The 15,046-nt window shown below is 47.9% G+C and overlaps 1 protein-coding gene across 1 annotated transcript; it reads left to right on the top strand.

The window, feature by feature from the left end:
- Positions 1 to 305: 305 nt before the first annotated feature.
- Positions 306 to 14,596, top strand: LOC126548249 (uncharacterized). The gene is made up of 2 exons (XM_072285939.1): positions 306 to 378; positions 12,107 to 14,596. The coding sequence occupies exon 2, from the start codon at positions 12,108 to 12,110 to the stop codon at positions 14,403 to 14,405; it is 2,298 nt and encodes a 765-aa protein (XP_072142040.1). The 5' UTR covers positions 306 to 378; position 12,107; the 3' UTR covers positions 14,406 to 14,596.
- Positions 14,597 to 15,046: the final 450 nt, after the last annotated feature.

Raw genomic sequence — 15,046 nt, forward strand, 5'->3', positions numbered from 1 at the left:
TAGCAGAAGTCACCGCCAAAGCGACAGTAGCGAAAGTACAAAACCAATAAAACGCCGCCTGCAGGGGCAGTAAGCTACGCCACCCAGTGCAAAAAATTGTGCGACAGATAAACAAATTCAGTAAAAAAGAAGCTTTTAGTTCTACAAATAATTGCATTGCATTAGTTCTGTACTAATTAATTTGTAGATTCCTTCATTCTTTGGGTGCCTATGTGCGTACCTACAGCAAGATTAGCAACATTAAATCACAAAATCGGAACTATCTCGCTGTCGTTCGTGTGATGTGACCGCCACACTCTTTCTGTCACTATTCCGTTTCCCAACGTGCGTCAGGGATCATTCGACGCAAGCGTGGCAAGGAGCGTGGCAGCAGGGCGGGTACACACCCTTCAGTTTCTGGTGGGCAGAGCCCATGTTGGGGAATCCACTGCGGGGCACCTACAGCAGGAACGTCGACATTGAAGTGCCACTTCGCACTTAGCAGCTGTCAAGAATCACCGACTGTCTGCACGGCTGGTGAGCAACTGTTGCTATACCACACAGGCACTTCTTTCTTGTCTTTTAGATGACATGACGATAATATTGCCGCAACGTTGAAGGGCCAGTACTGCCGATATGTAAGGGCAGGATGTCTGAGAATTATGCAGGGTCTTTTTTTGTTTTTTTAGGCAATATATTTTTATAAGAGTCTATAAGCGCAGCGAACGTGGAATTTTTGCAGACGAGTTCCTGGTTGAGGCGGACATACTTCGCGTCTAATAATGTGAGCTTTAGAAGACTAGCAAAAATTGCATTTTATCGGTGCCTTATGGGCAGTTTATACGGTTAATTTGAAAGCAGTCACATTTTAAAGTACCATTTTTTTTAAGCATGGAAGTCGCACCTAATTCGTTATTTGTCGTAGATTTTCAGCTGTAAATCCAGACAATATCGAAACCGAGCGCCGCGGGAGCGCATAAAAGGCGGCCCCGCTATCATATCAGACCGAAATGCCCCGTGACAAGCGTGAGAAAGTTGGAAACCAAACGGTCTCGGCCAGTCGCGGCAGTTACTGATACGCCACGTTTCGCTTGGGAAGCCTGTTTCGTTCTGTGCCGGGTCAGGATTTGCCGCGGCATGCTATCCTTCGAAGTTCACCCCACAATTCTTTACGGGGCGTTGCAGTCGGACGCGCAGCAGGCCATGCTCAGTGTAGACGTTGCCTCGATGAGCTTTGGAATTTGAGGAATATCTCGAATTAGGTGCGATATTCAAGAGCTTCAAAATGTGGGTCTGTATGAAAATGTCACTGCCTCATAATTTGTTATTTAGACAACTGACCCCAAGGCACTAATAAAAAGAAGGGAATTAAGTTTTTGTTAGTCTTCTGAAGTTCAGGTTATTAGCCCCAAACTATGTCCACCTCGCCTACAGGAACTGGTCTGCAAAAATACGTCCGCTGTAGTATTGCGTTGTGTGGCATATACAGGCGATGAAGTGGGCGTGTGCAAGCAAGACGTAACAGCAGTTCGTGTGGGCCATTCTTCCGCAGCCACTTTTGCAGTCCTTACACACAAATAGCAGTCTGACAATTAATTCGCGGGTCTGCCGCTTCATTTTTACTTTTTCGACACAGTTGAACCATTCACTCATTTAACGCAGGAATTGCGCTTTCTGCTTTATATCTCAACGAAGAATGCTGATGGTTCATGTGCAGCCTAGAAACGGTGCTATCTGGGTAATGGTTAACAGTGGAGAGAACGGGACATTTCAACGGAGGGGACAGCGGATCTCTCGGCTCATTTAGCCCGTCGACTGGAATGTTTGCCACTTGGAACACACATATATATATATATATACACTGAATGTACCCGCTTAGAACGCTCGTGATGTCCCCAGTCTTGGATCATTCTGCCGGCATTTGGCCATGGAGAACTGCTTGAACGCTGCTCGCGTAATCGTAGTACGGGTGTAGCACTTCAACACAAAATTATTGATTGCTAAGTATGCACTTGGCCTTTCCGTTGACAGCCTGGAATTCCTCCTCTGACCGCGTGGATCCGTCTGCGTAATCTACGGAATTCTTGAGGTGTTCTGCAGCGAATTAGACGGGGACAAGAAAGTTTACACACACATAGCTGAACTTAGTGAACTTTATTTTAATGAGCGCATGACCAGGAAACGCACAAAAGACAGGGGAGGCAAGAAAATGTGATCAGCCGCAGACAACCCGGCGCACGTGTCACTCATTCAGGAATAAGGATTCGCACTCGTTCCTTCACAATGACGGCGATTCAACACTTACGCACGTCTCGCCCCTTTTCGAAATCTCTAGTGTTTAGACAGTTTCTCGCGTAACTCTGTCTTTTCTATTTGTGATCACAGATGCATTATCAAATAGTGACCGGCAGTCACAATCGCGACGATGCACCCCGAGGTGCCCATTGGCATCCCTTTCAACATTATGTCTGTGTTCATGAAGACGTTAGTTCATGCACCGCCCAGTTTGCCCGACATGCTCACTATTGCACCCTAACGGAATGCAGTAGACCACACGAACTTGTCTTTATGCTTAGTGCGGTGCATCTTTGTCTGGGACCATGACTAACATTTACCTGAAAACGCGGCTTCCACTTACTTCAGCTCGTTCGCGAATGCGCCTAACGTTGGGGCTGATCTGATGGAAATAAGGAAAGAACGCAACTCTTGTCTTGCGTGTGTGCAGTGACGCAGGCGTTTGCATAAGCGCTGCCGGCTTTCTTGAGTTGCGATTATTCCTTACTCGTCTGAGATCATACACAGCGTTAAGCGCTAGCCCAGCTCTCCGCCTTCTCCTTCGCGCGCGCCAGATTGAGCCGCCCGATCGCAGGCTTCCCTCGCGTGCTTTCACTCGCCCGTACAGTATACGACGCGCGGCGACATCGCCCTTCGCCTTCATGCTGAACATCACGGCGAAAATGCGCCTGGAGTGTCCATATAATTGCTATCGAAATAAAAAGAACTAACGAAAGCAGTGCGCTACTGACATCCACGCATGACCTTGCTTTAGATGAGTTGATTTGCTCTCCTTGTTATATTCATGCCGGATATAGGGACAAATCAAACCACCGTTACTCTCTAATCAATAAGCCTGATAGTGCTTCTTCGTGGGTTTAGCTGATATTTAATAGTAAAATACTGAAGAGCGCATCTCAATGTACTAACCAAGCATTAACTCCAATTATTTTCAAGATATTATCAATCGGGTTCTTTTTTAAGACAGGAACATAGCCAAAGTCCCACCTTTGTACAAATACGGTGAACGCACATCGCTTGAACTGTCAATTGATTTCCTTAACAAGCAATCATTTACAAACTTCCAAAGTACATCATTCATTAAAAACTGATTCAAACCTTCTTGAGAATTGCAACATTATTTGTAAACATAAGAACCATTCTCGCAATAGTTATTCTTATGGAGGCCAGCTAGTTGGATTTATTAGTCACTTAGCCTCGCCCATTGACGATGGCTTTGAATATGCCATTTTACTCGGCTATTCGAAGGCATTTGATAGCGTCCTACACTGTAGGGTGCTATGAAAGCTAGGAACATCTTAACATCGAGCCTAACGCGCATGCATTGGCTAGAGTTGCTAACGTCACGCAAGCGATTCACATATAAATAACTATTGCTTTCCTTATGAAAACGTATCGGGCATTCCCCAAAACAGCGTGCATTGCCCTCTATGCTTCTTAGTTTACATTACATCTCACCCAACAGTTTCTTCCCGAAGACTTCTTTTGGCAGACTACTGCGCAATATATTGTATCATTTCCTTCTAACAGCGACCGCCGCTACTGCTCCAGTCTGACTTGGATGCAGTCACCACGTGGGGCTTCTTTCGGCTATTAACACCAAACAAGTGTGAAACCAAAGCGATGTCCTTTACAAAGCACACTGATGGAATTCTCCCTTTCTAGACGCTGAACAGCAGTACGTACCACAGAACTTACTGATAACTAGAACACTTTGTCTGCATTTGAAGCCAAATTAAACATGGAAATATCGTATTAACCTCCCCTTTCCTTAGCTTATCACGTGGTCTTTTTTTTAGACGAAGCCTCAAACAAGCTCCAGTAAGCGTTCGAAAGCTGACAAAACATAATTGGACCAAAATTGAGTAGGCATTAGTTATTTGCGACCCGAAGCAAACACATTATTAAAGATATTGAATCCCAACATAACCAGGCTATTCATTTTTTTTATTGTGGTAGCAATTAAAGGGACACTCCAGGCGACTTTCTGCAGTCATCATCGTCGTCGGCGTGATGTTCTGTATAAAGTACAGGAGTGACAAGATCCCATCGCGCGCCGTGTGCTGCGAGTGTGAGGGAAAGCGGACGAGGATGAACCATTAGGATGTTGGCTTGATGCGCGCCGGCTTTCCGCTCTCCCAGTGTTGTGCAAGCAAAATGGCGGGAGGCCGGTGAGCGCGCGTTTGTTCTAACCAGGCCGTTGATACGCACGGCGCAGCTGAGCATGGCTCTGCGAGCCTTTCAGGTAATCTGCGGCAGATTGGCGAGCCGAGATGGCTGGTAGCTTCGTGTACACCGTGTTCTCGCGTGCCTATTGTTGGAGGTCGCGTAATAAAGTTTTGGATACTCGTTGGAGCAAGAGGCAGCACAAAGCGTTCACTCGCCGCTGCTTTCGCTCTTCATCACGCCAGCATGGTGACAACAGATGTCGGCGGTGATCACATGATATCTGTTCATGTTTGCCTGTGCACACGTGCAACGTGCTTTTTAATTGGGAAGCGATTGTTTAGTGCAGTTTATACGCCCTGTAGGAACTATGACCCTTGCTTCTCGTAGTTGCGTAATACTTTGCTATCACTTCGTCTTTCTGGCGAAACTGCACCTACCTCCGAATATTAACGTACGCAAGCATAACAGCGTTAACCTTTTCAGGCGCTGTATACACGCTTGTGCACGCCAAGAACGTGCATCAACAGCAATGGCACTGATGAAAGCAATATTTAATATGTGTCAGATATATTTTGAAGCACTTATTGTAGTTGTGCTGCAAGCTTCAATAACACGTGCAATATGTTTTAGTTCAACGGGTAGGAATGTAGATGGCTATAGGTATGTTTGTTCGGTGTGAGTATGCTGTTGTATGTAGCGCGTTCACTTCTTTCATTGTTCTTCGCGATGTGTTGAACCAGAAATATTAAAGTGCCTGGATAGGTGCTTTTCAAGCCTGCTAGAGATGAAATAGTTGTTCTCATATCTGATATTCCTGCAGCGAGTTTTCGCACGGAATCCATATTCTCTATACTTGACAAAACTCACTAAATGGAAAATTCCTAATGTATTCTGCAGCTGCACAATTTTTATTATCCTGAAGATGTAAGAGATGCGGTGGGAGTAAACTTTAACTCAACAAAGTCAGTGGACGCCTGAACAGGTTTAAAGAACCTGCCGACGTCAAAGGTTTATCACTATATATGGCGCCAACTTTCGTGCTTACCACCATTTCACAAGCTTTATGATAACTCATCGCTTCATGACTTCAACCGGCAGCTGCTCTTAAAGCACCGAGACCATCGAAACAAAATAAAGCTTCTGATATGTTGCACATACCATGAAAGGTTGGAGTGACCTTCCCTCGAACGTCACCATCGAAACAGACATAGCTAAATTCCAAGAACTTATACGCATTCATAACACCTGTGCTGCCTTTTGACATGGCTCCAATCAACACTCTTTTGTATTGTTTCCAATATTTTTTTTATTGTGTTCGTTTTATGTGAATGCTCCTGATACGTATTTTTTCCTGGTGTTAAATTTTCACTAGCGTGTTTTTCGGTCTCTGAACGCTAGATTGTTCCATGATAGTGCTGTGACTGCCGCTATGTAACACATGATGATGACCTCAGAGGTACAATGAATAAAATAATACACAAATAAGAGCCAAAGACAGAACTTAGGTTTCAAGAAATTTTACTATGTAGCAGTGGCGCATATGAGAATAATTAAAAAATGCAATGGACGTACCTGCACTGAGGTTTCGGCGCAAAATAAAACTGCAAGGCTGCTCTTCACTTTCGCTTCTTGTAATAAACTACCTAGTGCAAAATTGATGAAAATAGTTGTGAAGTAATTTAAAGCCGACAACTGGTCTAGTAGGAATACCTACATTTCAGGAATTTCCTGAGTTTTAGAGAAACAGGATAAAAAAAGGAAGGAAGGAAAAAGTGGAGAAGGAAGGCAGGGAGGTTAACCAGTTTTGCCTAACCGGTTTGCTACCCTACACATGGGAGGGGGATGGGGGGGATGAAAGATGGGGAGAAGAGATAGAGGGCACATAACACGGCACACACATCGTTGGTTACAGTCTGTCACTCTTGTGTGGTACGTGACATCACTGTCACAGTCGCTTGTCCAAGCCCGTATCCTTCATAAACCGAAGTAGTCCCTCCGTCGCCTTCAGCTGCGATGTCTTCAGTCGGCGATATGTGAAAATGGTTGCAACTGACAATGGTCTACTGTCAAGGTGCGCTAGAACGGACGCCATGGACTGTCTCTGAACAATATATTCAGGACAGTCGCACAGAATGTGTTCCAGCGTCTCCTCGCAAAGACAGGCATTGCAGAGAGCGTTGTCGGCCATTCCAATGCGAAACGAGTAAGATTTCGTGAAGGCCACCCCTAGCCATAAGCGATAAAGCAGGGTGGCCTCACTTCGGCGGAGTCCGGTTGGTATACAGAGATGCATCAAGGAGGGCAGGTCGTGTTGATGATCGCTGCGGTTGGTCTGGCTGCTTGGTGTGCACCATAGAGAGAGCGTGATCTCCTGTGCAAGCACTTGAAGTCTGCTGGCTGCGTCGGAACGTGAAAGTGGTATGGCCTCTTCCTGTGTGTCTTCAAGAGCTGTCCGAGCGGCTTTATCGGCGTCTTCATTTCCGATGACGCCGCAGTGACTTGGCAGCCACTGAAACGTCACGTGATGTCCTTTCTCATGTGATGTATGAAGTAGGCATCTAATATCGAATACGAGCTGTTCAGATGGCCCGCGATGCAGAGCTGATAGTATAGATTGTAGGGCTGCCTTTGAGTCGCTGAAAATTGACCATTGTCGAGGTGGTTCCCGATTGACAAAACAAAGTGCAGCTCGAAGAGCAGCTAGTTCTGCAGATGTAGATGTCGTTGGGTGGTCAGTCCTAAAGCTGATGGTAATACCTCTTTCTGGGACGACTGCAGCACCGGACGAACACTGGATGTTTGTGGAACCGTCAGTATAAATATGTGCACTGTCTGCGTACCTCTCGTGCAGAAGAAGCAGAGACAGTTGTTTCAGCACAGGCGACGACAGCTCAGACTTTTTCCCGATTCCTGGCACGTTGAGATGGACTGTGGGGCTGACAAGGCACCAAGGGGGCATCGATGGTTTAGATGCAGCGGTGAAGCCCGAGGGAAGTTTGTCGTTGTACTTGACAATAGTTTTTGAGAATGATGCTTGGTGCCTGTCTGAAGGTAGTGTTGCAAGGTGGTGATAGGGGGCCCGTGCCAAATGTCTGATATGCGTTCTCAGGGTTTCCACCGTGATGTGAGTCTGCATTGGATGGTCCCGAGCAATCGCAATAGTTGCCTCAGTTGACGTGCATCTCGGCAAACCAAGACAAACTCTGAGTGCTTGAGCTTGCGCTGCTTGCAGAACACGAATATTTGTCTTGCAGGTGTTGTTCAGTACAGGTAGACTGTATCTTAAAAAACCGAGAAAGAGAGCTCTGTAGAGTCTCAGCATTGCGTCTACTGACATCCCCCACGTCTTTCCTGTCAGGTATTTAAACAACTGGGAGGTTGCTGTTAGGCGTCGTTTCATGTAAGCCACGTGCGGGCTCCAACAGAGGTCTCGGTCGATAATTACGCCTAGAAATCTGTAGGTTCTGACATAGGAAATGGTCCGCCCGTTGATTGAGATGACATAAGGCGTCATTGGTTTGCGAGTAAACGCCACTAGGGCGCATTTTTCTGGCGATATGCTGAGACCTTGTTCACACAAGTAGCTCGCTGTCAAAGTAGCCGCTTTCTGAAGCCGTGCACGTATCTGAGGACGTGTGACTGCCGAAGTCCAGAGACAGATGTCGTCTGCGTATACTGAAATTTTGGTGGTAGTTGGCAAGTGTTCAGCAAGCCCAATAAGAGCGAGGTTGAATAGCGTCGGGCTGAGAGCACCGCCTTGAGGAACGCCCTTGCTGGTATAGCGTCGCGTAGTTGGGCCATCGTCAGTTAATACATAGAATGATCTTGCAGATAGGTAACTTGCAATCCATAAAAATACTCGGCCACCTAGGCCAACCGTCACAAGAGCGTCGAGAATAGCCTCATGCAATACGTTATCGTATGCCCCTTTCACATCTAAGAATAAAGCTGCAGATAAACGTTTACGGGACCTTTCGTGCTGGACATATGAAACGAGATCAACTACATTGTCGATGGAAGAGCGGTCACGTCGGAAACCAGCCATGGAACTCGGATAAATCTTGTAGTGTTCAAGGTACCATTCCAGGCGGCCAAGGATCATCCGTTCCATTATCTTTCCTACACAGCTGGCCAACGCTATCGGGCGGTAAGAGCTGAGCTCTAGTGGGGATTTGCCCTGCTTCAATATTGGCACCAGGCGGCTCACTTTCCATTCGTCAGGAACATTTCCCTCCTGCCATGAGGTGTTGTAGAGACTCAATAGTGCTGTCCGTGCGGATTCTCCGAGATAGCACAAGGCTCGGTATGATATACCATCTGGACCCGGAGATGATGAGCGCCTGCAGAGAGCTAGTGCCGCCTCGAGCTCCTCCATTGTAAAAGGAAGGTCCATGCGGCAATCTCATGAATGGGGGACATCATCTCGGGCTGGAGGATCTGGGCGTGTCGCTTGGTCTGCCATTCGCACACAAAAGTCTTCTGCGACATCGATGTCTTGCCGCCCTTGGAAAAGCGCGAGTGCCTTGAATGGAAAACGCTGTTCCGGAAGGCAACGCAGACCTTGCACCGTTTTCCAAATGTGAGACAGCGGCTTGCGGGGGTCGAGTGTTTGGCAAAACGTTGCCCAACGTTCCGACGCTAATCTATTCATTCGACGCTGAATCTTCTTTTGTATCCTCCTGGCTGCCCTAAGGTCATGGATTGATCTTGTACGCCGATATCGACGTTCCGCCCGGCGACGAAGTGCGCGAAGTCGCTCTAATTCTATGTCGAAGTCGTTTCGTGTGTGAGAGATCGTCAGTATGCGAGTGGCGTTCCGCATCGTATTTTTAATTGTTTGTTCTAACCCAGAGGGCAGGCCCTCGCTGCAGGCATCTTCCATATCAGATTTGAAGTTGGCCCAATGAATCCTCCGAATGGTATTCCGTGGGCCAGATCTAGACATCAAGCCTTTGATGTTCAGATAGGTGGGAATGTGATCACTCCCATGGGTCTCAATATCTGGAAACCACTTCACATATCTGGCGAGAGAGTTGGAGACAAAAGCAAGGTCGAGGTAGCTGCCGTATGTCACGCCTCGAAGAAAGGTGGGGCTACCATCGTTCAAGAGAGTAAGGCCATAGTTGTAGGCGATGCTTGATAATCTTCGTCCTCTTGCATTTGTCTTTGTACTTCCCCATGCTGGATGGTGTGCATTGAAATCTCCTATGATGACCCATGGAGCGGGGCAAACACTCAAGATATCCGCTAATCTTTTAGTGTCGAAATTGTTGGAAGGCGATATATACACGCCTATGAGAGTAAACAAGAGTTTGTTCTTTTTAACTGTGACGCATATATACTGATTGTCGTCGTGGGGCGCAATCGGTTGCAAAACATAGGTGAGTTCCCGACGAACAAAAATGATGATTTTGCTGCATGCACTATTTGTTGATGACATGAAACATTCGTACCCTGACAGTCTGATTGGTTTCGACAAGTTGGGCTCACAAATGACGATGAGTGGAAACACATTGGTGTACACATACTGACGGAAATCTGAAATTCGTGATTTTAGCCCTCTGGCATTCCACTGCATGACGGACGCTGCCTTGACTTCTTTTCGGAAGGATGGGGTATGGGTAGCCATCTTTCTAGTTGAGGGATTCAAGCACTGGGCTTAAGGCGTCCAGCACTTTAAGTGCGCTTCGAGCAGACGGTGTCCCCATCTCAACTAAAATCGTTCGGATGGCCTCCATGAGGGAACGTAGCACCGAGATGACTTGATCTGTTTTAGGTGAATCATCAATGGCCGGAGAAGGCTCCGGTGGCGCCGTGACCTTCTGAGGTTCCTTAGCAAGGGAGCGGCTCGGTAGCGTAGGCCATTCCTCTAAAGAAAGAGTCTTATCTGATGTCCTCGTGGAAGTGGTGGGCCCTATTGCGTCGCGACTAAGTGGTACCGTAGTGGAGCGGGTACTATCGCTTCGCTCATGCGCCTTCTTTGAAGACTTACGACGGTGCCGACGTCGACGCCGACGCCGGACTACTTCGGCTGCCTCCCTGTGGGCCGAATTGTCTCTGGCCATTTGCTTCAGAACCGCGCGCTCCCTCTTGATGCGGGGGCAATCTTTCGACGAGGCTGCGTGAGGGCCGCTACAGTTGGCGCACTTCAGAACTGTGGCACCGCAGGTCACTTCTGCATGAGGTTCAGCGCAACGGGGACACAGAAGCGAGTTCGGACACACGCCCTTTACGTGTCCTAGCCTGAAGCACTGATGGCATTGAAGCGGCTTCTGGATGAATGGTCGAACTGGATGTCGAAAATGTCCGACTTTAACGTGGGAGGGTATGCAATCCCCCTTGAAGATTACTTTTACGCAGCGCGTATTCCCAAGACGGCGCACTTGCGTAATGATCGTGCCCTCGTTTGCCGGCTTGATGAGGCTAGGTAAATCTTCATTGGGAATGGCAATGTCAATGTCGTAAATTACACCGGCTATCGATGTGTCGTCGATCGGGATGAAGGGGCGCATTTTGATTCCGCCAAGCTCAGTGATTTCTTGAAGTGTTCCAAGCGCACTCGCATTGTACACGTCTATGGCGAGTATATTCTTGCGTGGGTTTATTCTGATGTCTTTAATTTGATCCGGCACCGCACGTTCCAGAAAAATGGATAGGGCTTGCCTGTTCAGCAACCGTAGGTTGCTTGACGGTTCTTCCGGCATAAAGATGATGACGTGTGGCCAGCGCGCAGGCCTTGACTTCATAGTCGTAGTGCTCGCAGGAGGTGACGGCGCTGTGTTGGCGATCTTTCTCTTCGCCCTCTTACTCCGGACGGGTATGAAGCCGTCGTCGGATGAGTCGTCTTCCGACATAGAGTACAGCTCGGTGTCCTCGGTGTCGCTGGGGGAGCCAACTCGCTTCCTTGCGGTTGACAGCCGTGATGACTTCTGGCCAGGAGGGCCTGTGGCATGCTCCGCGTCCATGGTCGCAAGACGGGGAGGTAAGGCACCCCGAAAGGCAAAGAGTTCACCAAAAATGCAGAGAGCACAGAAACAAGCGTTCTGTCAAGAAGACACTTCGTCGTCTTCCCTCGAGAAACAGGATAAAAGACAAAACAGCATGTAGGATGCTGGTACCGCATCCTATTTTATTTTTATTTATTTATTTATTTTTATTTTTAATCATATCATGAGAAGCCAACAAACAAGCACACCAAGGAAAACATAAGGGAAACTACTTGTACTTACTAATTGAATTAAAGAAATGATAAATTAATGGCAATGAAAGTGGATGAAAAAACAACTTGCCGCAGGTGAGGAACGATCCCACGCGTAATGCGAAGACGTGAGATCGTTCTGTTAACCTCAAACGACGTTAGAATTGATGCTGCGGTGCGTCTCTTTCGCCGACGAGGTAGCTATGCATGGTTAGGTGTCATATCGATGCTTGAAAATTCAGACCGGGCAATAATAAACGTTACTGCACCACCATACACGAACTTTTACTGTGTAAAGCTACGTTAGAGGTCTACATTAGTGCTACGACACACTGCTACACCTCGTATGATATTGACTTTAAGGTAAATTTATATGCATGGATTGAATGTCGTACGTGAATGTTTGTTGCTAATCTGTCTGTAATAAGGCAGGTTTCTTAACGTCCTTGAATCGGTCTTTTCTAGCATGATGGGCTCGGAACCACCAAGCTTGTGGAGTTACTGCTCCTCATTGAACCACCTCTGTCCCAAGCTGATGCCGGTCGCCAAGATCTACGCCGACCTGCGGTGGTCGACAACACCCTTTACCGCGAGGAGCGTGGTCTACAAGCTTGGCTGCTTGCAGGGTTCTCGGTCATCTGCTGACGGCGTCTGTCACGTCGTCGCGCAGCTGTCAACATGGAACGAAGCCCTCGTCTTCATCAACATGGAACTGCGCGAGGGTCCTCCCGGTCAACTTTCTCTACTGTGCCTCCATGGCATATATGGCTCTTCTGGCGTGGAAGCGCGCGAGCGCCATGCGACCATCCTGGTTCACTGGCTTCTCACCGTCCACCGGTGTGTCACAAGCGTTGAACTAGACGACAACGTGATCCCCAATTTCTCTGCTTACTTCCCACTGTACTGCGACGCCCTTCAACGCAGTGTTAGCGTAAGGGACCTCAAAGTGTCTGCGTGGGCCTGCAGTCGCGATGCATCTAGGTCTCTCGTCAATTCCATCATCAGCATGCGACACCTCGAAGTGTTCCGCTGCGAAGCACTCGACCTCTCCTCTCAGGACTTCATACAGTACCTCGAATCAAATGTCACTTTGAAAGAGCTTTCCGTGGCGTACGCTTTTCATAGTCCCGATAATCCCTCAGTACTTCTGAATGCACTGCACATGAATAGTTGCGTAACACAGCTTTCAATTCACAGTGACTGTCTTGATGCAGATACCCAGGACTGGTTTGGCGAGTACATGGGACGAACTGCGACACTTCGCTACATTAAGATAACAAACTCTTCGCCTTGCTTTCCGCGCTCCTTGGTGCCAGTATTTCAGGCCGTATCAAACAACAAAAGCGTCCTGAGGATTGACCTCGTTTGGTTTAATCTAGGCATTGATGAAGCATGGTCTTTTGCCGATTTAATAAATGTGAATCATAATTTGAAGATCGTAAATTTCATCGGATGCTTGTGGAGCCTTTCAATGCATCCACACCAATATGCCTCCACCTGGACATACACCACGCTTGCAGTTGGCCACACAGATCGTCCTGCAAGGCGCACGGCGCCACTCGTCTGTGCTTTCGGACCGGAATGCTCTTTGGAGGAAATCACTCTCGACCTAAGATGCTTTAACGCTTACGATCAGAAGACCCTCCTCTACGCAGTCGCTGCGAATACTACTCTCAGGAAATTGAACGTGGAAAGGTTGGACTTCGCCAGCGCGAGTTCTCTGTACGAGGCAATAAGAGAGACTGGCACCATAGACAGGGTGCACTTTAACCTCGTCAAAGTGAGAGGGACAGAGCTCGCGCGCGTAAGAACGTCCTGCGCAGAGGCCACTAAAATATCGCTCAATATAGGCACCCGTGGCACGAGGGCGAGACGAGAATGCTTGACAGTTCTGACGCTCTGCACCCACCTGACCGTACTCAACCTTAACATAGATAAGAGAGTGGGCAACGCAGAAGCGCACCTTCTCTCCATGTTCCTAGGACAAAGCAAGAGTCTACGAGAATTTCACATGTCGTTCTACGTTAGGCCTCGTGCTTTGCTAGACATCCTACGAGGACTCTCTAAGAACACTGCCTTGGAAACGTTGGGTGTCACAAATTGCATCCTTGACAAACAGAGTGCGGCATTACTTGCGAGTATAGTTGGGAATAGCGAAACTATCTGGCACTTCGAGTACGAAGCTTACTGCGTCGCTTCGTGCCGCCTTCTGCTTATTTACCTTGCCAAGTGCCTTCCATCTAACACTTCTCTGGTGTCACTGGAGATCAGCGAATACCGCGCGGTCATAAGGCACTCTACCGCTGTGAAGGACTTCGTCAGACGCAACGCTGCTCTTATTGACTGCGCCGCGCACTTCGTTCTCGGCACGAAAAACAAACACTTCGCCGAGGCCTTCGAACGTGTCGCGAATTGCCGTGGACTAGTGACCAGAGTACAAGAAATGGCCGCCGAGCCATGCACTGATCGAGTGAAAGAAATGATACGAGATAACAGACACTGGCTGCTTGAAATGAAATCTTTCATGAAGATCACGGGTGTCGTCAAGAATGACTTGTCATGGGATGAGAGCGTCGAACCCCGAGAACGCTTGGAGGTCCTGCCACAGGAGTGCTGGTTTCACATTAGACAGTTCATCAAGGTTCGCGACGTCCTACAATGCACGCCTTCTACCAGCACGTGGCGCAAGAGGACGTTCCCGCGAGCCACTTCGGGTATACGTCGGTCCAAGCGGCCTCTGCTGCAAACTGGAGGGCACCTGTAGCGAAATCTGCAAGTCTTGCAGGACATTCAGTGTGGATATTCAGTGGACATGCAACACATGTATTGTGTTGACAATTGCTCTGAGACGCTTTTAAATAGGAATATTTTATTGTGATGCGAGTCTTTATCAAATATCAGGATTTTAAAACGTTTACTAACTGACAAAGCCCAATAAAACAAGCGAATTTTTTATAGGGCGAGTGCATTGCTTTGGCTACCCTAGCTCACCTTCTTAATTGGCTTCGATTCGATCGAGAGTTCAAATAATTCGGCAGAGACACGACTCTTTAAGTATGGGAATGCGAAAGCGTTACAGTCGCTTTGACGAAATGTTCCTTCACCGCGCAAACTCTCCCCTGCGTTTTAACTACGCCTCGGTAAGGCCAAGTGAAAACGCGGGAAGCGCCTCAACGCGCTCGCTTGCCCGCGAGGAGTTCGTAACTCGAAGGACCACTAAGCGGAATTCATATGGACTTTAATGCGTTTTTTTATTTTATACACTAGTTTTATACACTCTTTACGTGACGCCACCTGCTACACGTTGGCTGCACCATCAGGTGCCCATCGATGCACGCATTACGCCACACATTCAGTCAGTCAGTCAGTTGGTTGCTACGGGACGTGCGCTGTGACGCACGCAGT

The sequence above is a fragment of the Dermacentor andersoni genome, chromosome 1 (genome assembly GCF_023375885.2).
Source record: "Dermacentor andersoni chromosome 1, qqDerAnde1_hic_scaffold, whole genome shotgun sequence".
In the NCBI taxonomy this organism is placed as follows: domain Eukaryota; kingdom Metazoa; phylum Arthropoda; class Arachnida; order Ixodida; family Ixodidae; genus Dermacentor; species Dermacentor andersoni.

Bases quoted from the DNA above. Each gene is read 5' to 3' on its own strand.
- LOC126548249 (XM_072285939.1), top strand. From the start codon at position 12,108: ATGATGGGCTCGGAACCACCAAGCTTGTGGAGTTACTGCTCCTCATTG.